The sequence below is a fragment of the Phaethon aethereus genome (genome assembly GCF_964289735.1).
Source record: "Phaethon aethereus genome assembly, chromosome: 14".
Taxonomy (NCBI): Eukaryota; Metazoa; Chordata; class Aves; order Phaethontiformes; family Phaethontidae; genus Phaethon; species Phaethon aethereus.
In genome coordinates, this window is record NC_138590.1 from 19,220,119 (window position 1) to 19,245,239 (window position 25,121).

Genomic DNA, 25,121 nt, shown 5'->3' on the forward strand with positions numbered 1-25,121 from the left:
TTACATTTTTAAGGTTTATCACAAGGCAATAATGTTTCTTTAAAAAACATAAATAAAAATCGAAGCCACCCCTTTTCATTTCTTGGAGGGCGGCACGTCCACAGGCACTGCAGCACCGTAGAGGTCAGCTCCACGCTACACCTGTAAATGTGTCTCTCTCATTTACCAGCTTAGCAATCCTCACCTTGACTAGCTGTACTACTTGAGCTCCAGGAAACTTCCGCTGCTCATACTAAGCACATATTGTACACTAGGCACATCTTCAGTCAGCCAGATACTTCACACTCAGTGTAATAAACTTGGACCCAAACTTCAGTTGGCTTCCAAGGTCCTTGGCTCTGTCCAATTCTTTAACTGTATATGAAGCTGACTTTAGTTTGCTTTCAGTTTTTCTCCCTTCTACCAAGTCACTTGGCTCTCTTTTAAGAAACCTAATTTATACTCTGAAGTCCAATACATGAGCCAGATGCCTTTCCACAAGCAAAAGACATAATATATACAGGTTAGGTACAGTCTAGTCAACACATTAATCATAATCTGGAGTGTGACATTGAAAATAAGTCGGTTAGAAGGTTTTGTTAAAGACTGCAGCATGTTGAGCAACTTTGCAATTTATACAGCTTCAGAATTCACAATTAGTATTAGTAATTTCATAGACCATGCTTGGATCTACTTCATGTATGTCATTTCAAAAAGTACCCATTCATCTTTTAGCTGATTTAAGCACATATACACAAGCAAACATATGCACATACGCGTGCACACACACACACACAAACTCTGTGCTCTTTCGAAACACCTGTTTTAATAAAAACCACACACAAACAAGACACAGCTCCTTTCAGTTAAATTCACTAGCACGGAACACAATGGTTTATATTATTCAAGCAGACTGCACTTCCCTTTGCAAAATTACAACAGACAGAACTAATTCAGGGGAAAAAAAAACGCAGCAAAACACATTCGTGCCATTTAGCACGTAACTGTAAGAAAAACCATAAAAAAATAAATCTGTAAAAGCTTCCTATCTCTGGAAAAGGAATACTTTCATCACAGTGAAAATATTAAGTTTTCAAATAATTAAAATAATCTCAAGAACTGTGCAGCGACCGTACCTGGGAAGCATCTTTGTCCCCCGAGCAGTTCCACTTTTCAAAACCCCTGTAAACTCCTGTTGTGCCCGGCTGCCAACTCAGGTTAATAATAGCAATGAGCCATATTCATCCAAAACCACAAGACTGTCAGGTGACATATCAAGAGGTCTGAATTTAACTCAAACAAAAGACTCTCCATGCTGCAATGCAAAAGGCTTAATCCTAGCAACAGGATCACAAAAACCACCTTAAAGCAAGCAGTTCGCTGGAGCACAAGATAGGCGTTTGCACCAGGCTGCGTTTGCACTGCCCTGGAGTTTCATAACCTAAATCCTGCCCCTCCATTCTCTGGCACAGCTGGGATTTCGCCCGTCTTCCCCGCTGCTTTGTCTCTCCCGTGTGCCGCTGCAGAGGAGATCAATCTAATTCATCGGGAAGCTAAGTGCTGCTTTGGCAGCCGCCGGAGCGTACATGTCAGTCCCATCTATCCTCCTCCTCCTCCTCCTCCTCTAGCGAACACGGTCGGAGTTGAGTCTCATGACACGAGTCCCCTGGCAACTGTGGCTGCCGTCCTGCACCTCCATGAGCCGTGACCGTCGGGAACTCAGCCTGCTCGGACAAGAAGCCGGGGCTGGGGGGCAAGGCGAAGCGGCCTCCTTCCAGCCTGCACCCCCAGCCTTCACATTCCTGGAAGCGACGGGATGCTTGTGCTGGAGCCCGGGAGCGCGGAGGCAGAGGGGTGGAAGAGCCAGCGCTGACAGCCATCATGTGACCCAGCTGTCAGCGTGTGCCACCTGGAGCCGCCATCCGCCGCCGCCGACCCCAGCGCACGACCTCACCCCCAAAACAACGGCCTTTCCACGCCTAACTGCGCGGGGGCTCGCCCGCCCGCCTGCCGGGAAGGGGGCAGGGGTGCCCACAGCCGCTCCCGTTTGCCGCCTGCCTTCGCATCGCCGGTTCGTGGTTCTTCGGCGCGTTTGCAGGCTTAAGTAAAACCAGCGCTGCTCGGCGTGTCACGGCGGCACCGCTCCCCCGCCCCATCATCTCCTACAAGGACAAAGAAAGCACTGTACGCGCTGCGAGGGCTCATCAGTATCACAAATGAAGCATCAGGAGCGTGCAAGACAATTGGATGGCAATGTATATGGGGTTGGGGGGGGGATGTAAAATAACGCCCACAAAGAAACCCTGACCAACCTGATGGCTGTTAAACCAGGTTTCGGGATTGCCCTTGTGGTAACCCAGGCCATGCTAGGAAGGCTGCCCGGTACATCACAAAAGCAAATTTGCTTTTTAAAATCTTGCTATTTAAAGAACTTTTTTCTCGAAATTGTAGGGGAGGAGCAAGAGAGATGGACAGGGAAGCGAAGGAACCGAGCATCCAAAAAAGCAATGTACATTAAAAGCCATCAGGTATTGTCACAGGCATACGCGGGGCTAATCATTCATACTATTAATTTTGTATTAACTTTGGACAAAGATCAAGAAATAGATAAAGGCAGGAGACTGTAGCATCATAGCTCCTACTTCAGGTTTTTTTCAGTGTCTGAAAACCTACAGGTTTTGCCAACATTTCAAACACAAAAGCAGGAAAAAAAACATTTCTCATCAGGATCTCCTGCTCCACTGCATCCCACAACACAGAGTTTAGGGCTATCGACGATTGCCCTGTATCACAGGGTGGATGAGCTGATGCGCTTGTTCCTGGGCTCTGGCCCCAAGGCCCAACAATCCCAACAGCCCAGATGATGTTTTGCCTGCCGGGATGGATTCCACCGGAGAACACTGACCTCCCTCTTCTGCTACACGTCTCCTGGACTGAGTTCAGGGAGAAATCCTTAATCTGTTGACACAACAGCAGTTTTGCTGGTGACTAACAGAAAAGTAGTATTCTTATGTTTGGTGCTGGGCGAGCGTTTTAACACAAAAGCAGTAAAACTAAGAGAGAGACACTTACTTGGCTCCAAATCCAAAACCATTATATCTTTTGTGACCATGAATGTTTTATAGGAAATTTCTCATTTAGAAATGAAGAGTTGAGGCCCTGGCCCCACGCAGACATACATTAGAGACCTGGCTTTTCATACGTGACTAGTGCCAGGGAATTCAATGGAATTACTCACATGAGCAAAATTGGGCACGTGCTGTTTACAGGACCCTTGCCTTAAAACCAAATCTTGCCTTTAAAGCGTCAAATGCCAAGCCTTGGGAGTTGTAAGCAATGACGTTTGACCTCTGCTACCTTCTTGATCTAGTGAAAGGAACGTGCTGTGCACAGTCGCTCTCTTTACCTGTGTGGCAAAGGCAGCACTCTCTAAAGGTTACTGATGTCAAAAGTGACCTTTTTTTCTTAGGCCTGCAATGGTGAGAAGTTTGGTGCAGCGTATTATGTAAACATTTATTTACAGGAGTAACATCTAAGGTTTCCATTTTACCGCAGGGTAACCTGATGCACATTAAAGACAAGTGCTTTGAAAGCAGACCCAGCCTCCATCCAACAACTGACCAGGAAAAACACTGGAAGGAATTTCCCTTCAAATAGAGACAGACTCAGAGCGTATAGAGAACAAATAGTTCTTTAGCCAGATCAGTGAATATTTATTGCTTGAGGAAGGAGTTCAGATACTCAGTGTTGGTTCATACACACTGTCACCACTCCCAGATCCAAGAAAATACTCGGACCTCTTTAAGATTAAGCATGCACCATCCTCTTCTCTCGGTATATATCCAGGCACAGAGAACATCCTATTTACTCATCTGGAACAGAGGAGGTATGTTTCCGAAAACAACATCTGATTCTAAATATCTGAGGACACCGAGATTTTCTGGTCACACCAGCATGTACCTATGGTATTTCAAACCTGGGTCCAAACCTACTGGCTGCCAACTGCAGATGCAAACCCCATGCTCGGAGAAGGTCGAGGCTACGCAGGGACGGGGAACGCAAGGCGGGTGCGCAGAACCGTAGCCCACCCTGCTCGACTGACACAGCCCCTCGGGCTCGCCTCCTCGCTGCTTATCTGCACTGGAGGGGGGAATAAAAATAAAACCCAAAATGGGCCACTGGTTAGTAAAAAAAAGCTGTAATTAAAATACTGGTTGTATTCCAGATACAATAACTTGTTTTCACCTATGCTGTGAAAGCTTTATGGGGTCTGCAACAGGCCTAAGGCACCTATTATTGAAAGGTATCTCCAGAAAAGCAGCTTTTTTTGTGTTTCTCCCCCACCCCCATTCCAAGAGAGTCCCTCATTTACCACCTAGGTAGTATTTGGCTTCAGCAGGGAATATGATACTCCATCTCTTTGAAAGGGTGCAGGCTTTTTGTGTGTATGTGTGTAAATCTGAACTCGGAAACCAAAGCTGATAATATTATCTAGCTTCAGAAAAACACTTAACAAGTTCAAAAAGTAAAGTGATCAAAATCTCCTGCCTTAGCTCATCACCTTCCAGAGAGATCCTGGGAGGGCACTTCCGTGTCCATGCACATAAATCCGACTGCAGATGGGAAAGATGCGGGTGATGGTGTTCAACAGCATCGAACAGCCCAGAGGGTGAAGAACACCCCACCCAAGGGGCTCTGTGCAGACTCCGATGCCAGACTGCGGCTGGGGCTCGTTCTTAAACATACAGAAGCAAAAAACCCAAATCCTCAAAACAAGACGGCACCAAAAAAAGAGTTACTTTTTTGATTTCTTCTCATTTCAAAGGCATTTCTGAAAACATTTGGAATTCCTGGAAATGCTCACATGCACCTTTTGGGTATAAATCATCTGATTTTAAACCAAGGAGACAAGTTTGCTCCAACCACAAGCTGAAAAAGTAATGAAATTATTAATTTTTGTTCTCTACTGCCTTAGCAAGTTTTTTTAGGCTTTCTCCTGAAAGAAGGCTTCCCTCACACATGTTGTAAACACACACAACAAAGAGCCATTAAGTAAGCCAAGAAATGTTTATTGCTTAGTAATGCATGAAGGTAGGAGCTGGAAGCGACACTAGACAAAAAGAGAGAAAAACAGTTAGGATTTTATTTTAAATTTGCCTAGAAATACTTGGATACCGTTCCTCTACAAAATACTTGCCTTAGTATGATTAACACTGAGCTAGACTTTTAAACAAAACATGCTTTCTGCGCATTTTTGTATCTCTGCAAAAAAAAATTCTACTGAATTCCTCGTTGCTGGAGAGGAAGAGTGGACAGTACCGAAGCATAAACCCTCCGTATACAGCTGGAGCACGTACAGATACCTGAACACACCATAGATATGCACGCGCAAACATAAGCCCAGCCAAAGGTCTGCAAGAACCAAAACGATGAGAAAGATCACCGCAAGCAGCCTGCAGGTTTTTCAAAACCCAGGCCCCATTTCTTTAAGGGAAACCAGATTCTAAAATACAAAAAAAAAGCAAGCTTTTCCTATGCAATAGGAAAAAAAAAAAGTCAGAGAACCAAAGTTTATAAACTCTCCGTACACAGGATTCTCAGTAGCAGCATGAGCTCTCATGACTGGAATAAACTGTCTCTACGGGCAGTGTAAAGGAGCATCAGCATAAATACGAATCTGCCCGAGAGCATTCCTGGAGGGTGCGACATGGAACATTACCTTTCTTTTAAGAAGGTGGATGTTAAGACCTCAGCAGATTCACTGTCCCTTCACTGTTGTAATTTTTCAAGTCATGATAAAAGATGCTTAAAATAAAAATAACTATCAAAGTAAAAATCTGATGCATGGTTAAGCTACTGGAACATTGGTGTTTGTTTTGTATCACATTTCCAATTGCAATCTACTATAAATAAGACACCAAACAAACCTCCATAATACCAACTGGTACTGCAAGACAACAGGGCATTTTCCCCTTGCCAAACAGTTATTTTATTGTGCGCTCTCGGGTGTGCGGAACAGAATAATCTTTCGCTGTAGCTATTAAAAATAAAGTGTAAATAGAAAAGTTGGGAAGAAAAAAACATTCCCATACAAATTGCTTTTGATGCACATAGACAGTTGATGGAAATAAAGAATTTTCTGAAGCCACACAGAATTATGTAGCGTAGCAGAGGAGGGTTGTGGGGGGTAGTCTTTTCTCCCCCCCTTGATATGTTGTGTAATTCTGGAGATGTCTAGATAGATTCTTCAATCCGTAAATCCACACAGAAAATTAACTTCTGCTTTCCATCCCCCTTCAAAATGTGAATGACAACATGACACTCAGTGACATGTAGCATCTATTTTTGCCCGATACATGACAGCTTCCGGTAGACTATAAAGCAAACTTTGCCCGTGAAAACCAGAATCTACGTTACACCTGAGCTACCACTGTTGGGAATTACTAATATGATAAAAAAGCACCCGTTTCACAGTGCTAGACAGAACAAAAACAAGCCCACAGGCTTAGATGTATCAACTGCAAAGTTTATTGCTTCAGTAACTTAATGGTGAATTGCTGCTTTTTATTTTGGAGATCATGGATATTAATAGATGATACAATGAAGAGAAAAGAAGATATATCAGAGTCAAGGTTGACTGCAAGAACTCTGTCGTCATGAAAATGAAGACATCTTAGAGGGATCACTATAGCTCCACTAGTGCTATCAATTTTAGTATTAATAATAAACCCTTCAATGACTCCTGACATGACAAGAGTACGTTGGTTGAGGAATCCTGACATTTTCATTTTTTAATAGACAAACACTGAATTCCCTGTATTTATCTTCAGCTTAAAGAATCTTCAAGGCTTTTATTTTCACACTCTTCTCAGCAACTGCAAGGACTACGCCAGTTTTCTTCTTTTTACACAAGTGAAAACTGAGATTCTCAATACATTACTTCAGGAGATTAAAAAAAAAAGCTGTAAAGTGCACAAACAAATTGCTAGTGTACTGTAGCTATGCCCGACATGCCCTGCGATTTCTGCACCAATACAGAGTAAACACATCTAAAAGAGCATTTTTTTTATCAGATAGGTATATCAAGACATAAATAACTTTTTAAAAGCTAAAAGACCAGAATGTAAGCAGCTGCCTTTTTTTTTTTTTTTTTTTTTTTCTCCTTTTCTTCATTTCATGCTCTTTCACCCATGAGCTGGGCAGCTGTGCCGGGACGGGCGATGCTGTGCCGGGGTCCCCGGAGGCAGCTGCCCAGACCCTGCTTTCTCTGGGGCCGAGCGGAGCCCCAGCCCCGCCGGCCTCGCAGCAGGCAGGCCAGGATGACCCCCGGAAACACCGCGCCACGGAGCACCCAAACCACCGGCGCCAGGGCGCGACGGCGACGAAACCCACCCAAGCGTCCGCTGCACTGCCCAGCGCGGCCCCGGCGCTACCTGGGAGCCCGCCGCCGTGCCGGGGTGGAGGTAGCCATCTGCTTATGCCGATTAAAACGTCCCGTAGTACTTGTTTCCTGAGCTTTGTAAGGGGAAAAAAATACTGCCTTGGTGGTGAAAGCCATACAGCGCGAGCAGGCAGCGTGGGGATTCGAGCATTCCTTGGCTGTAGGCCACGGCCGGGTAATTGATTAAGGTGGCTGCACTTGTGACTGAGTGATAATTGAGAGCCCAATAAATCTCCACACAAGTATTTGCCACTCAGAGATGGAAAGCAATTGTTACGGACCCTTCGTAAGGCGCTGCCAGCAAAAGAATGACAACTAATATTAAAAATATGAAGAATTCCGCCTCCCCCCAGACCCCTCGGAACTTCCTTGCCCAACATTCACATTTTCAGTTAGATTACCAGGAGCATCAAATGAACAAGGACTACAACTTTGAGCTTTTGGCTAAGTCATCTCCAGCACTAACTCAAACCATTCCGATTTCTCAAAATTTTGTCCGGTACTTCCAAGTCTTCTCTTTCTCCTACCCCAGGTCTCATCTGCCCAGACAGCACTGCTCTGGCCGAGGTTTACATGATCTTTTTACCCTTGGAGGGGAAAAAAAAAAAAAAGGAAAAAAAAAAAAGCAAAGCTGCAGCTGTTCAGGGTTCCTTGGGGAAGGAGGAAGACAGATGTAAGTAGTTACTCTCCAAAGATTCACAATGATCAGTGCCTGAGCAGCATTTTACTCTGTCCCTCATGTGACTGTTTAATTAGGTGTTGATTCACTCAGTCATGAGACACAAGGAAACAGGGCTGCAAGCCCTAACGTCAAAGAAAAAAGTAATGCCTGTTCTGCCAGTTTCTGTATTAGCAAAGCACAAAGGGGACATCCAGTTCTGAGAAGCAAAACTCATGTTTCCTTGCCCATAAGCCAAACCATCAAATCACTTCAATCTTTCCATATGAAGGGGGGGGGGGGGGAAGACATCTCAACGATTTCGGAGCAAGATGCTTGTGAACTCCCCGACTACTCTCTGCGCCAGGAGCTGAGACCAGCTCGAGCGTTCGCAAGCCCTGCGAGCAGGGTGTGCCCTTCCAGCTGGTAAGCCGGGTCCGAGCTGCTTCGGCCCGGGCTTTCTTCTGGGGCTGGTTGGTTTGTTTGCTTTTGAATTAAAAAAAAAAAAAGAAAAAGAAAAAGAAAAGAAGAATACAAGCTGTTTTGCTATGGCTTTATTCCTGGCTGTGAACTGAATTTCTTAGCCTTCTTATTACCAAAATGCTTTTCTGTTATGGGGTCCAGTTGCCATAGCAACAGGCTTTTAAAAATATCAAAGAAATTTTCGGCACATGGTAAACCAATTTCACGGCGGACAATTATTTATATGTTCAACCGAGGTTTGACGCAGGGATAATCCCAAAATGCTGCTGTCAGTCTAAAGCCTGGTGTTGTAGAAGACTACAGAGAACTTCAGCTTGCTATGTTACTGGGTCATTTATCAAGACAGTCACATAAAATTAACAGATGATGATAATTTTTTCCAACAAAGCCGACATTTCAGCTCAGCGTGTCACTATAATACATTAAAAGCCAAAAGCTTTTTTTTACTACCTTAAACCTTTGATTTGTAACATTATGAACATTGCGTGTTTGTAGTCTTACCTTCCTCATTTGCGTAGATTTTACTAAAAAAAAAGAAATTAGACTCTGGATCAGCAACTTATTTAAAACACATGCCTAATGCTAAGCACATGAGCTGTTTCATTGGGAGCAATGAAACTACTTATATACTTAAAGTAAAGCACATGGCTTAAGCAGAGTGCTGACTCAGTCTTAGTCCCCCCCTCCGATTTCACCAAAACCCCATCTCAGTTACACAGGAACAACTGCAAACTAAAGACAGAGGATGATTGTATAAACACGTATAACAAATTAACATCTATGGAATGAAATCCCAGTCTGGCCTATCCGTGCACGATGCTCATTTATACCGATATCCCCCGAGTGCTAACGATAGATATTCCCCCTGAATCAACTCCTGTCTGACACCACTGTGTGCGTCACTAAGCATCCTCCAACACCTTCAGAAGCCCGACGTGATGCTTGGCCCAATTCTGCAACCTGTCTGCACGCAGAGCGGTTAGTTAGTTTGCTTCCGTGACAGCTCTGCGCCGGGGAGCCTTTAACTAATCCCTGTAGTTAGCCCCCAAAACTGCTAACCAGGAACTTCACTGCATTTCAAGACCACTGCCAGGCTCAGAACCAGGAACAATTAGGAGCGCTTTCATAGATCTGCCAAATAACATTAATGAACACCTAAGTGGACTGGATCTATCCTACGGCTACTTTTCAGGAGGGAAGGCTTTTCTAACTTTGCTCCAGCCCACGGACTGAACATCCCTCCCTTACTGGCTCTACAAGTTGAATGGGCCCCTACTTAATTTGCAGAAGGGGTGAAATCTGGATTTGCGTAGATATTGCAAGAGCCCCAAGACTACTGTGAGGAGCCTAGACTGCTCAATTCTCCAAGGCCAGAGTCATGCTGCTCAACTGTTTTCCAAATTAAGCATGCAAAGGTGACCTGAAACTATTTCAGGTAGATCTATATAGAGCAGACACTAAAGACATTGCTTGACTTCACTTTTATGTAACTCATAAGGACAAGAGGACAAATAAAAATCAGATGCTTGAACAAGCCGCATGGCCATACAACTTCATTTAATATCTGAAAAAAAAAAAAACCCACACTGACAGAATAATGGAACAGCCTGGTAAACAAACGTACTAAAACTGTGAGGTCCTGAATACTTCAGTTCCCCAAAGCAGACGGGCACTTAAACATGCTTTTAGCTGTCAGCCAGCTAGTAGTCCCTCTGATTTTAAAGGATGTCCTCAATCTTTATGAAGTGCTCTACAGGGTTTGCAGTGGAGTGCTTTGCTCGCTGCCATACCGAACTCTGTACTCTCAGATTTTCTGCTGTCCCCTTTGGTTTTCTAAGTCTCATTACAGGCTCACAGTCTTGGGTTTCTAAGAATGGTAAGAATGGAAAATACAGTGTAGGACTAGCCATTGCCCTGTGATGATTAAACAAAATAAGATTTTCAACACAACTATCCACCTAGAGGGATTTTTTCCACTGCAGAACAGCTGAACTGGTCAAGTCTTACTGAAAACTCCACAACACAGATACATGCAAGCTCTGAGCATCAGCTGAAAACAGCCCCTTCATGTCCACATAGCTTTTCTTGCTGTTAAAATCTTGGTCTGTGATACAGAAATTGCAGGTTCAGCTCAGCGCGTCCTCCCTGGGTATCAGCACTGAAACTCACTCCAAAGACACACCTTCCTTATTGCGGGATTGAGCTGGAACACACACTCCACACCACCCCTGCCTCACGGCTCACAGAATCAACAGAAACACTTGGTAAACCCCACGTTGTTCCACTGGGAGAAGCTGTACTTAATCAGAATATGTATATTTAGCGTACGTTCAATAAACCCCTTTTGGCCAGTGGTAACGGATTTGATGAGATGCTCCCAGCCAACACAGCTTGCGAGCAGATGTGGCTGGGGCAACTCCTCCCTGTCTCCTAGAAGGACTCTCCTGGGGTTGCAGCAGAACAAGCCACTTCTGACTAGCTCCGATCAGCTCAGCATCAGCTCTTGCATCTTCTGTAGTTCACGCAGCACAGTCTAACACGAACAAGAAGTCCCATTTATTGTTTCCTCTTTTCCTCTCATTCCTGCGGAGTGGCAGACTCTGCTTTGCTTTCTCATTCAAAAGCGTTTTCTTGCCTCATCTTTTTTCTCCCTATTCAGCCCATCCACACGAGCATCTGCACGATGTGGGAACGCGAAGCAGCCTAGTGCTGCAGGTATCCTGCTGTGAACCAGCAACAGCACCACATGAAGCTATTTATTCTGCTGCATTAACAGGAAAGAAAGGCTCACGTGCTGGACAGCAATAGCTGTCAATGCCACCAGGATGTTTTGGACTGGGTTGTTTTTCTTGGATTTTTTTTTTTTTTTTTTTTTTTTGAAAGAAGCTGTTGGCAAAGCTCACTTGGCTCTTCGTTTCCCTTTCCCCTTCTCATATGAGCGCATGTCATTTGAAGTGACACAGCAGTAACCCCAAACAGGATGCACCCTACTGCTTGTGGCAGGAGGAGGAGGGGATAGCACAGCACCCAGGGGAAACCTTCAGAAAGGAGAGGCAGCACGCAGGTCTCAGACAGGACAAAACTAAGAAGAGAACAGAAAAATGGAAGGGAAAGCGAGCTGGGCTTCAACTCTTTTCTTCCTCTGTGTGCAAACACACATGCGCACACACGCAAAGCACAGCACCAAACAACAGGGACAGGGATGATGAGGGAGAACATTACGAGGCTCAGGGAATACCAAGCAAAAGAATCCTGGAAAATGCACCCATTAAATCACAGCAGCACCATCCCACCTCTTCCAGCTACTCTCGCACACGTATCTTTGCGTCTTTCTGAACACAGGGCAACTCCAAAATGCTACCACTTTATACTCATCACGCTCACTTCACACCCAGCATTTCCAGCCCGACTTTTCTTTTTTGTCCTTAGCAGCCGTCACTGTTCATGTTATACCTCCCAACTAGAAGCCCACCGCGCCGCTCGCCCCTCTGCTTCGCGGCCGCCAGAGCTAGACCACCGACCAGCCCGGCCCCTTCCCTCCGCTGAGACTGGTAAGCGGTGGTCTCCAGCGGCCCCCGGGTTATTAATAGGGAACAATCATCATCTTGTCCACAAGACATGAAAAGTGAAAGAAAATAAAGATTATAGTTTTCAAAAGTCTCTCCATCTCTTCCGCTGCCAATATCTTAGCTTATATTTATACGGCACCTATTACCCCCTAAATACTAACACAAAAATCTTAGAAGCAAAGTCTGTCCGGCATCATATTAAAACCATTTAGGCCTGTCTACACAGCATACACGTATACTGCATGTATCTGCCTCACTGCTGGGGGAAACACAAAAGACCTTACTACAAAGAGGAGAGCCAAGCACCATGCCGGACAAGGTAGGTAGGCTTTTGATTTACGGTCTGTAAGTTTATACAGGTGTACATGCATTCAGAGCCCTGACGGCAAATGAAGACACCTGGGTATATTTTGAAATACAGACATGTATCTCTACACACACATATTCGTATACGCATGAGACAGATCTGAGTAGGGTCTGTCTTGCGCTCAGGATCTCTTTTCTTCCAGCACAAACATCCTTTAGCAAAGCTCAAGGCTGCGGCACTGACAGCCTTCAGACCCCACTGAGTTATGCTGAGGGTGCTCAGCACTTCATAGGACTGTGCCAATTTGTATTTGCCTCCATTTCTAAACTTCTCTTATTTTTTAAAAATCTATATAGAAACAATCTCTTGTCAAACTCCCTGTTCCCTGTACATTTTGTTTTCCTCTGTTTTCTCTATCCATACAGATGAGAACAAATGCCATGAGTGAATTTTACTTTACCTTGCATGGACTAATGTCATCTCTTGAGTGTCATTTAGCTGATTTGCTCTGCTGGCTACTAATAGAAAAGAGCAGTCTTTAAACGAATACATACCAAATCCAGATGGGGCAAAAACCCAAACAAAACCCACACACCCAAAAAACCCCACCGAAAACCCAAACGAACAAAAAGCCTAATACCTGGTGTCTTACCGAAGACCCCAATGTGAAAAAAGAAGTCTTACACAACACATGAACACAAGCTATCTAGCAGTTTTGTGAGGATCCTTCAACTGAGAAAGAAAATCTGATGACACATTTTAAAATAGATACATTATCAGACTAACTAAAATAATTCACTTGAAGATAACTGTACATAAGACACTATGAAATAAACACTGAAATTTAAAGCAAGTAAAGCGGTCTTATACCAAAGTGGTATTTCTGCTTATCTGAAAAAGAAAGTTCGATAGACATTTCTGTCTATATAAAGATACAATTCTGTCACAGACCCATAAGAATTTATTGTAAGTTGCTTTGAATGTGATTTTTTAATTTATACTTTTTAATTATGTCTGTTTTGGAAAAAAAGAGGTTATAAGTTCATGATTAGCATATGACTAGAAAATACACATAGTTAGGAAACCAACATGCACATTTTCACAGCTTCTTAGCCCTTCGTGCTGTCAGTAGAACAATTTCCTTTTCTACTAAGAAAGTAGAGTAATTTCCAGTAACTCACAGCAGCTTAAATATGTTTAAGTACTGAAAAAAAACCAACCACCTTTTTCTGGCTGACTATTTAAGTTATATGCCAGAGTTTAAAGAGAAACACAGTTCGCACTGTAAGCCAATTCACTGTCCTAACATTTGAGGCATTTCTTTAGCTCTGACTTTGGGGGTAATACTGTTATTTTTCCTGTAGGAACAAGAAAATTCTGGCAGACTTCTTCCTTAGCTTCTCAGATGTTCAGATAATGTCATTCAACTAGAACAAGCTTCCGAGGAGAGCGTGCTCACCCCGTGTTTCGCAGCCTCTCCTCCCCGCACACACAACCATACAGCTTATCATCTGCACCTATTTTTCACTACCAGCAGAACTAACACCATTTTTCTACCAATCTCTGGTATCAAGCTTCATGAAAAGGAGTAAACAAACCATTCAGCCAACTCTTCAAAATGGCAAGAAGATTTTCTAGGTAGGTCTTCAGAGGGGCAAAAAAAAAAAACCCCAACCAACAACCATCTCATTCCTGTTTGATAGTTCATTTCTCAGCTAACTGCTCGCACATGCTTCCTTTTGATTTACTGTCCTCTTTCATAATTACCCCAAAACATGGCAAACTAAGTGCTGAGTCCACAGTCTTCAGAGGCCTTTTTTTTTTTTTTTTCCCCTTGGGAGAAAGCTGTGCCTGGAATGCACAAGAGGCAAGAGCAATGTGGGTATGTAGTAGATGGTGTATATTTTAGTACTAGCTAGAAAGCAGAATAATTCAGAGATTTTGATATTCCAGTATTCACAGTAGTCAAGGGCTGGCCTTTCTTGTGGTCACACTATAGCTGTTTCCTGAGCAAACTATGAAGCCACATGTCTACTGTCTTCTGCAATATGCCCATACTCTGGCTGTCTCCATGTCTCTTCTGACATGCCCACTGGGAAGAGCAACACGACAAGACGTAGCCAACTCCAAGTTTCAGGGGTAGCAATGGGGAGAACCCAACAAGCACATGCAGGATTTTCACTGAACTTACAGAAATTCAGCTCACTTGGACTTCTGTTCTCACATTCTCCACCAGACACGACTGAAGTAGATCAAAAAGTTTAGAAATTGCTAAGAGGGGAGCATGAGACCGAGCACAGCACTGCGCGAGCCACCATTTCCATAGGTACCGAGGCTAAAATAAAAAGCAAAGAAAGCATATAGCAAAGGAACTGCTCCTATGGGCGATGCTCAAACACACAATATACCTTCTCTCTTGAAGCGTGAAAGGACACAGGAACTGGGGTGAAGATATGGCTCTGGCTTAAATAGGCACAATGCCAGGACCTTAAGTCAGGGCTGAATTGAGCCCAAAGTTTCTTCATTTATCAGCTGAAACAGATGGCAGAGAACTGTCATTTGGCTCCTGTTTCTTTCCAGTTACGTATCACACAAACGGAAAGGGTAGAGAGTTTGTGGTGCTATTAGAAGTTTTATGTTTTGTTGACATTTGGGCTGGAGCAAGGGAAAGACATCTGAAGACGTTGCTAATGAGGCACACGCAGACTGGAGGAGTATCAAATACCACGAACGTGCAGGGCACGAACAGTACCCATATTAAAGGAAATACAATTGTTTCTGTGATGTATTTTACTCATTTTAGGCCAAAATCACTGCTGACAACGTTGTGGAAACGTCCTCGAGAAACAGAGCTGGATCAGCGACGTGTGCTGGATCATTTCCATGCCTCAAGATCCCCGCTTTCAGCAAAGGCTGCCTCCCGGGTCCGCACGCACGCTACAGCCAACCGCGGAGTACTGCTGGCTTGTTCCCTTGTTCAGGCTGAACTGGACAGGAGGTGTCCACAGCCGAGCTTGGTGTTCCGAAGCGACACGGGTGTTACTGCAAAGAGCCCTTCACCTGTGCAAAACGGGGGTTTCTTTCAAGACCGTAGTTTCAAAGATAGAGAATACACAAAAGCTGGAAGATACCCAGATTATCACCCCAAAAGCATCAGGCAAGACTGTTTAAAATAAAGAGCTTTTACATTTAGTCAAACTGCTTAAGTCCAAAACTTTAACCACTTGATAAGGGCTATGAAATTACTTTTTCAGAAAAGACAGAAAACTTTGCACAAACGCATTGTACTCATGGACGCGTGCTGTATGCGCGCACTGTTAATGTGCTATATGTAGTTTGTGTAGTATTTTGTGCTGCAATTCACATGTTTGAACAAGTTTCTTTGTAGCGTATTGTATTCTGAATAATAGTATCTGCAGAAGCTATTGTTTTCAAAAAAGAAAGAGGTCGTACTTCTTAGGCAAATGTGCAGAATTACCTCAATTAAAAGCTTCAGTTGAGCACTAAGCAACAGCACAACACACTGTTGTAAAAATAAATAAACCCTTTCCGATACAAAGACTACATAATTCACACTTCTACGAGGCAGAACACATTTGGGCATGGATGTTTAGAAATAAGTGATTAATCCTGCAGAGAGAACTGCCCCTTCTGGATGTAATCCTTATGGTCACATTCCTTAGGCACAGCAGAATCGCACGTGTATTTTGTGCAAATGAGTTTTTTCAAAAGGAGTATTTCCCATATATGAATTCTGTTACTACTCAGCGTAAAGCTGGAGTAGCTGGTGCATTAGCAAGTCATTCACAGATGAATAAAATTACTTCCTGTTTTTAAGGGGCAAAACTTCTTTTTCCTGCAGCAGATACTTTACCAATTAAGGTTCTCTGTCTATACCACCAAGGCAAAATTTTTCAAGCCCTCAGAGACAAATTCTGCTCTTGGCCGATTCTGGAAGCCCAGCACAACCACGCTGTGGATTTGCTGGTGCAACTGAGCCCTGCATTTTTCCTGACCTTACTCACGAGCATGTGATCTTGCAGACATTCTGCTCCAGATGTAGCAATAGGAGGGAACACAGCTTCTGAGCATGAAACCACTGTGCGCGTTACTTTCCACTCGTAAAACACACTTCTCAAGCGGTCACCTCCAGCATTCAGCCAAAATTACAACACAAGTTTCAGGCTCCAAGTCACACTGGACCAGAACAGAAGCCTGAATTCATCCAAGCCATCACCATGAGCATACGCTAAGTCAGAAGCGTGCGCGCAGCAAAGGATAAAGCCCTTTGAAACTGATGGAGGGACAATCCATCAGTCAACCAGAGGAACTGATCATCCCAAGAGAGCAAGGTTTACAACGAGACGTGTAAACACACCTTCAGGCACCAGAAAGCGAATGGCAGAATTGTTTCAGAAAAGGAGAAGACCTCACAGTGGACAAATAGGTATGTACACCCCACGCTCCCGGCACATCTTCATACCCCTGTGACCTCACCTGGAGAAGGAGGCGAAAAAACAGTAGCCTTAAGTTTGCAGAAACACCTTCTTACACCACCTGCCAGCGTAACCCAAGTGTAAAGAAGCATTTTTACTCTAGTACACCTACACATACATTTTGAGACACACAGAAACCATGGCAAGAAGTGAACATATGCCTTCTCCCACAGTGGAGATGATGGGCCAGCTCGCCCTGCCTCCTGAGAGCAAGCATGGGAGCAGGGTCTGTCTCAGCCTTGTTGGGTCAAACCCATGGAGAAGAGGACGGTAGACATCCGTGCCTTCCAGAGGGAAAACTGCCATGCTCGCTTGTCTGGCATGTACAATCGGAAATCCAGGAAAAACTCAAAGTAAAATCAAAGGATTCACCCGATCAGCTGGCAAGATACGAACTCAGTACCGTGGCCTGAAGGCCCAGCCAGCAGGTCCCAGTGGTCAGAAGGCAGCACGTGATTCACTCACTCCAGCCTCTCCTCAAGAGGATTTCTAACCTAGAGGAAGGAGTTGAAACGCTGGAAGGGGAACCAAGAACGCGACTGTTCCAAGGGCAGCTCAGCAAGGCAAGAGACCTCTGACAACCCGTGCCATCCCACGGGGAGGAAGCGATGTCGCAGGCTGGAAGGAAGCTGAGCGCGCACTGACAGCGCCGACCTCGTGATGTCCACTAAGGGCAGTGCCGTCTCATGATGCCAAGTTCTCAAGTCACCGCAAGATCCCAACCAACACAGGAGATGCCAGTGTGAAAGGCAATACGGGTGACCCTTAACCTGCGCGTTAGCTCATTTTGTATCTTTACCTCCTTCTAAAAAAGTAGAGAAAAAAAGAGCAGAGGGCTTTTCCACCCCACCGTTCACGTTTTCCCTGTTCCATGGGCGACAGGAAGACGCTCAAGCGAAGCGAGGCCCAGGCAGGGTGCCCCACCAGGGCAAAGGAAAATTCTCCAAGGCACAAAGTCAGTATTTAGTCGTGCTCTGCGTTCGCATGCGCCTAGCATGATGGGGGTACCGATCCGAGTTAATTCCTTTGGATCTGACGATAGTTAGAGTAAATAACAATCGCTCCCTGATTTGCGGCTCCTGCAGCCACTGTACGGACCCAGCTCGCAGCGCTGCCTTACTCAGAACTAGCAGGTAATTTTCAAGGACTTGCTGGATCTTTTAGCAACACGTGCCCACCCGGCGAAGCACCTGGAGACCTACAGAGTAGTGTCAGGAGAGTGGCCCCTTCAGCAAAATTGTCAAAACTTTCTCCATGCTCCAGAGGTGCTCACTGGAACCTATTAATTTGTATGTCTCTGCTTCCAAGATGAAAGCTGACTTAAAGCACTTCTTTCTTCACACAGGAAATGCAAAACAGAATTTGGCAAAAAGAAGTGCTTTAGAAAACAGCAATGTATTTCAACATACAGGCCAAAGTCATCATAGCGATAGAAAAAACTGTGCATAAATCAAAGTGAAATATTAAAACTTGCTACACTCAAGCTAATGAATACAACCAAAAGGCCAAAAACTCTTCCAGAGATATTACAGAAGAAATTGATTTTTTTTTTTTGTATAAAAAACACAACTTAAGGGACATTAAAGGGCAGAAATGAGCTTAATGAAAACACAAGAACATTTCGGATGTTTAAGAATCAAATAGTCTTAAAAATTTATGGGACAAAAGCTTTTTAATTTCATCAGATAATAGGAAATAATGAAAAAGCTGGAGCTATTACAAAATGAAGTCCAGCTAAAGCTCCTTTTGAAGACAGACTTTGAGGCGGTGAAATTCCAGGAATTTTACGGCTACTGGTTAAGGACTTGCAGAATGCTAGAAGCAGACAAATATCAAAACACGCTATTTCATTAATATCAGGTGTTGGTCAGACTGGCTTGACGCGTTGACAGCGCTGTTGAGGAACAGCTTTAAAAAGCCTTGTGCAGTGCTGTTAGGATACTGAACTCACTGGCTGTATTGCTCACAAGAACTGACAACAGCTCGGTAAGAGATCTGCTTCCCTGGGCTCAGGCAGGCTGTAGACAAAGTTACCTGCCGTTGACAGAAAAGCCTTTGACTGGGTGGAGTGGGATACCTTGTTTGCTGTGGAAGGCAAATTCCGTAAGAATCTTGGCAGTGGTTTTCTCTGTTCCAATTGTTTGATGATACTACAGTGTCCAGACACCACTGGCTCTGAACTCCTTCGGCATCTCACGAAGCCGTACCTTAAAAATGGAAAGCAACATGGCCATCTGTGGTGGTTACCCCTGCTCTGAGCACAGGAGGAACAAACAGTCCCTGTAACAATACCACGTAATTTATGTCACCAGTGCTAGCCATCTTCAGAAATTATGTGAAAACTTACCAAGAAGTTTTGTGGGTAAAACTTTGACTGGAAAAAATCAATGTAAAGACAACTTTCATGTTCCTCCTTCACCTTACTCCAGCCTCCACTTTAAAAAAAAGTCCCCAGCTACACGTCGTTCGGTGTCTCCAAGTCCCCTCGCAGTTTATTTCAAGAAATTAGCTCCTGGTTCAAGAAGCAATTAGGCCTTTGTAAGAAAGCATATAGCTTTTTTACTGTGCAAGAACAATAGCTCGGCAGAGGAACTGGCTCGTGAAGCATCTTTGTGTCATGCTACCCATTTCCAACTCTATGTTTATTGCAATTCCCTTGATGAATCCCGCTGCCAAAAATTATGTGAAAGGAAACAAATCTCAGGATACCATTTAAAGTCACTGCCACAGAGAACAGAAAGAGTCTGCGCTGATGGGGGATACTTGCCCAGACAGATTTCAGGAAATAATACTTTGCAGCCAGCCTTAGGCCTTTCATATCTCAGGAACCTGGCAAACTATTCTCTCAGTAAAGTAGCAGCACATATTAGAGGAAGACCCCAAGAAAGCACGCTTCCAGGATGACCGAAAATTGCCTTCTCCATAAGTAAAGAAAAGAACGTTTAAAGTTGTTTATTCCTGTACGTTCCCACTTGGAAAACTGCGCTCATCCTCAGAAATACCCAGATAACCAAAGCAAACCCCTAAAGGAAGAATGTGCCCAAAGATACTCCACACCGTTGGTAAGACTCGAAACTGGAAGGGGTTCTTTCAAGCTTGAACAATTACCACACAGCTGTACCTCTACAACAGGTGCTTTAACGAGAGCAAAACCGAGATTGCAAACATTGGTGGAATGCCCCTCGGGGCGAGACGGTTCTTTAGAGCTCCCTAGATTAAAAAATTTAAAAAAAAAAAGAGAGACACTGAAACTTTTATTGAGCTGTAGTGCAAAAAGAACTCCTAATTAATAATCCCTCTATCCCCCAGATAGGTGGGAAGGGTGTCTAGAGATACAAGGGAACTTTATACATGAGAGGGAAACACTGAGTTTCCCTCCTACGTACAAGCCCGAAACGCACCAGTCCCATAATTAGGTATTACAGGAATATCCCTCTCCCTCTGCAACAGGTTAGCAGTGCTCCAAGCCCAGCTACTCTCTCAGCAGAAACACTCTCCTGCAAAAACTCTGCTGCAGTCCTTCCAGCTGTATTTACCACGGGAAACACTGCCCACAAATCTCAACAACAAGGATATAAACCTGAGACCTCTCGGTAATTTACTGAGCTTTGGGGCTCATGCTACTGAGCCCATTTTGAGGAACAAAAAGCTGGCTGAGTTAGCAGGGGTTTAGCAGCTCTCTCTTCTCCAAAGCACTGAAGCAGACCCCTAGAAAGCCAGAAAAGAAATAGTAGCTCAAAACTGGTATCTGTGGCAGTCGCTAACGTAACTGTGCAGTGGAATACTTCGTGTGCCCATATAATATTTAGCAGAAATGTGTGGCGGCTTCTGCTTAGTTTAAGGAAGTTCTTCTAAGAACGTTTCCATTTTACTGGGGAAATGGATCAGAAGATTCTGGAAGAGCATTCATTTAATTGCTATTTAAAAGCATATATATATTTTAGACACGTACAGCACGCAACTCATGTGAACAGCTTTATGTATTTCTACAACAGGAAGACTTTGATTCTCAAATTCTAGAAAACAACATACCTGAAATCTCGTATTCCTAATAACTGTAACAGCCCAAGCCTGGCTGAGCTCCCTTTGTCACCAGCAGCCGCCAGTGCCAGATGCTACAATATGGCCAAGAGCTCCTATTTATAGTAATAGTTACCCTCCGGGAAAATCCACTCACGTGAGTATTATTTGCAGTAGGCAGCAGGTACTCTACACCTTGGAACTTAAGGGTTTGCCTCTTCTCTAGAACACTTGCAGGTGTTTCTTGTAAACAGATTTTACCACTAAAATTTTGAATACACATACGTGAATGTCGAGCTGAACCGAGAGATTTCAGTCCATGGCCAAGCCTGCCAGTTGCCCTCGGTTAAACAGAAGACCTAAAATACTAACATGCAGTGCGTCTACTGTGATTTCCTAAGGCTTCTTCTGTAAAATAAACTGCTTATAGGTATTTAAAAAAACAAAGGCAAACTGGTACATCAGCAAATACTTTACAGTTGCTAATTTACTGGTCACATCACTAGAACTGTCACCCTCTCCAGCACCTAGTTCTGAAGGATTTTACAGTTTAGCTAGACCCAGACTCATAAAATTTCACACACCCACAGCATAGAAAGAGGTTCTGGGCAGGTAAAAAAAAAAAAAAAAAAAGGCAACAAACAACAAAAAAAAAACACATTTCCCCTGAAAAGTATTATTTCACTTTTGAAACAGTGTAAACTCAGATTAAGCAGAATTTCTGTCCTGGTAAATTTTCACAGTAAGCCTGATGGAAATGCAAAATATATTCAGAATTACACAAAAAAGAATGAGCATCAGAATCATCCTTAAATGTTCTGCTATACTGATGTCATTGACAGAGTAGTTGGACTTTTCTCTCTAAGTACTTATTATTCACAAAATATATTAAGAGAATTTATGTATTTTTTATTGTTGTTCTGCACAGTCTCCCCAGTAAGAGAACCAAGCTTTCAAAGTGAAGACAGTCAGAAATAACAGCGCTCAGAATATTTGGAAAGTATTTTATTACTCAGAACATAAACATAATAATATATCAAACATGATAACCTTGCCCCACTGAAACCGATGAGGCTGCTGCCTTCAGGTTTACTGGAACCAGGAACAGTCTAAACATCCACAGCACTTGTTTCCAGGCTCTAAAGACGCAGCTGTAATAAATAACAGTCTTTATTTTGTGTATTACCTAAAAGTTTCACCAGTAACTGATAAGGCCGTGCATAGCGAGGTTTAACTAAAAGCCTTATCCCCATTTGGAAAGTGAAAGCAGCCGTTAGGCAACACGCCTAGAAGGCATCTGTATTAGCCTGCAAAAAATAATATTTGGCTCTCCTAAGTGAGAGCCGGGTCTCCCACCCCCCCAGAGCCTCAGTCAGAAGAGCCGCCAGCCTCTTCGGGGATTTTATACCCATGGCTCCGCCAAAAGAAGAAAAAGAACTTGCAAATTCACTAGTTACAAGTTGACAGTTCACACCACAAAGTGAACCAGCACTACAGAAACGGAGGAGGGAAGAGCAGACGGCATGACATCTTTTTTAAATTTCATGTCCTGTTTGGCACAGAACAACGCAGGTGAAGAGGAAAGAAGAGCACCTGCTCTCGCTCCTTTCCACACAGGCACGATCCCACGTTTCTGCCCCACCGACCGCATCGCAGCTGTTGAATTAACCACCAGTCTCCATCCGAATTCGTCGCTAACAAACGTGTTAACAGGGGAGAAAAGGCAAGGCAATTACACAAAGAGCCCTCGTGCCCCTTCTCCACCGAGGGGTATGATCCTGGTATTGAGCTGATTTAGAAAATTAGATGACACGGACATTATTAAAACGTTTTCTCTCTAAAAAGAGATCATTAAAAAAAGGAACCAGCTTCGACATAAACAGCCGAGGTGTGCGAGCAGCTGTGACCAGTGTCTTTAAAAGGTGTGCGCTAGCAGTTAAAGCGCTGGGCTTCAGGTAACGTCCAGGAGCGTGTCCTGACTCTACAGGGACACAAAAAGACCCATCAATATTCTGTGAAAACTGTGACGCTTAAATTACTGCAGATATACTATTAAACCACCTAAATTGCTCAGTTGTACCACTGCAGTTAAAAGGACCAGACATAAAATTAAGCCCAGCAGTCAGAGATCTCCCTCCACACAGCAGCCCAAGGGCTGATCATTTGTAGGTAGTAAGTTCAAGGCAGCGGGTGGGAGGGGAGCTTTACCGCACCGTTAGAAGCGTTCCAAGACGCGCGCAACTCTTACCGAGGAAACAGATTGTATTTGCATCCGAGTCGCAAACTCGGCGCTTTAAAATGCTTCTGCAGGTTACCTCTTCGCTACGCCCGCCAGGCCCGGGGCTGCATCGCCTTCGAGCGTAACCGTGACCCGCTCGTGGAACGACACTTACTTCACAGCCACAAAAACTACCTGTTTCCGAACTAACCACCCCCCGAGGAGGCCCTGGGTGATGCCTCGGCCCCCCCGCACCACGTCCCCACGCAGGACCGCGAAGCGGAGCCACCGCCGGAACCCCGCCGAGGGGTTTGGTGACCCCACGGCCGCCCTGCTCCGGCGGCCCACCCGACCCGAGTGGGCAGGGAACGATCTCCTGGAGCAGGGCCGCCTTCCCCGCCGCCCCGCGTTGTGCTGGGCGCTCCTCGGCGGATCCCGCTTTGTTGCGGTTAGAGCATGACAGATTTCACCAGAAACCCCACGCCCCTCTTGGCAGCGGCCAAAACTTCACGTTTTCTCCCCCCTTCCCCCGCGTTCCTGAGGTCGCTCCCTGGGGACCGCCTGCCCGCCGCAAGCGGAATGGCGCCTCGCCCCCCTCCCCGGCCCGCAGCATCCCCCGGCGGCAGCCGCGGGGGGCCGGGGCCCCACAGCCGCCACGGGGCCCCACAGCCGCCACGGGGCGCTGGGGAAGCTGCCGCCGATCGCCACCAGGCGAAACACAAGGAGGCGGCGACTGGCCGACCCAGGGCCGAGCCCCGCTCCGCGGCGGGCAGCCGGGGGCCGCTGCGAGAGGGGAGGCAGCCCGGGGCGGGGGGAGGCACGGCCCAGCCCTGAGGAGAGGCGGCCCCCGGCGGCGGGGGAGAGGCAGCCATGAGGGCAGGCGGCCGTGAGGCGGCACCGCGGCGGCCCCGACGTGGCGGCCCCGGGGGGCTCCAGCCCAGCGCCCGCCTGAAGGGCCCGGGCACCCCAGAGCCGCCGGGGCTGCCGCGGCGGGGCCAGGGGGAGGCGCCAGGCTGAGGAGAGCGGGGGCAGCCGCGTCAAGCGGCCCCTCTGCAGCACGCGCGGCCGCCCAGGGGGAAGCGGCGAGGGGGAGACGGGGCTGCCGCCCGACCGCCCGCCTCCGGGGCAGGGCAGGCGGCGGAGGCCGACGGGGAACTCGGCGCAGAAGTTTGGGTCGGGGAAGGAGGGCGGCCCCGTCCCGCTTACCTGAAGACACAGTCGTCCCTGGCGTCCCTGGCCGGGGAGATCAGCCCGTGCTTCTTGTTAAAGAGCTTCTGGAACAGGGTGGGCGGCATCTTGGGGCGCCGCCGCTGGCCCCCGCCGCCGCCGAGGCGCTGGGCTCCGCGCAGCGCCGTCCCCTCGCCGCGGCTAGTTCCGCCCGCCCGACTCCATTCGGTGTCACAGTCATATGACAGACATTAGTCACCGGCGCTGCCAGAAGGGGCGGGGCGGGGCGGGCCCGGCCGGGCGGGGGCAGCCAGAGCCCCGCGGGGGAGCGGCCGCCAGCGCCCGTCAGCGCCCGCCGCGGCCGGGGCGGGGGGTCCCTCCGGCCCCGCCCGCCTGCGGGGGGAGGCGCCGGCTGCCCGCCGGGACCCGGCGGCGAGCAGGGAGCCCGCGTCCGCGGTGCCGTTTCCCTCCTTCAGAGGGAAGCTGAAGGCAGAAGCACCAGGAAGGCGGAAAGAGGGCAAGATCCAGGCATCGGGTGCCCTGTCCCGGGACTTCCCGAGCAGGTGACTTTTACCCCGAAGCGAGGAAATCCAGCTCCTGCCCCCGTTCTTCCCGCTTCGTGAAGTGACTCTCCCCCAGCAGGAAGGGGCGCTGGATTCAAAACCTGCACGGAAGGTGGACGACGGGTCTTTGCGGGCAGAGAACGCCGTCATTACAAATAAAACATCCATCTACAAAATAGTATTTAGGACATAATACGCGGCAGGTGACTACAGAACAAAT

General features: G+C 46.1%; 1 protein-coding gene across 3 annotated transcripts in view; it reads right to left on the bottom strand.

The window, feature by feature from the left end:
* FNIP1 (folliculin interacting protein 1) overlaps positions 1-24,466 on the bottom strand; it is a gene marked incomplete at its 5' end in the record, with an annotated part of 67,650 nt that extends 43,184 nt beyond the window's left edge. For all 3 annotated transcript variants that reach the window (XM_082006262.1, XM_082006261.1, XM_082006260.1), the window contains one exon: positions 24,378-24,466. In XM_082006262.1, the coding sequence (XP_081862388.1) occupies positions 24,378-24,466 (89 nt within the window). The remainder of the gene's footprint in view (positions 1-24,377) is intronic.
* Positions 24,467-25,121: the final 655 nt, after the last annotated feature.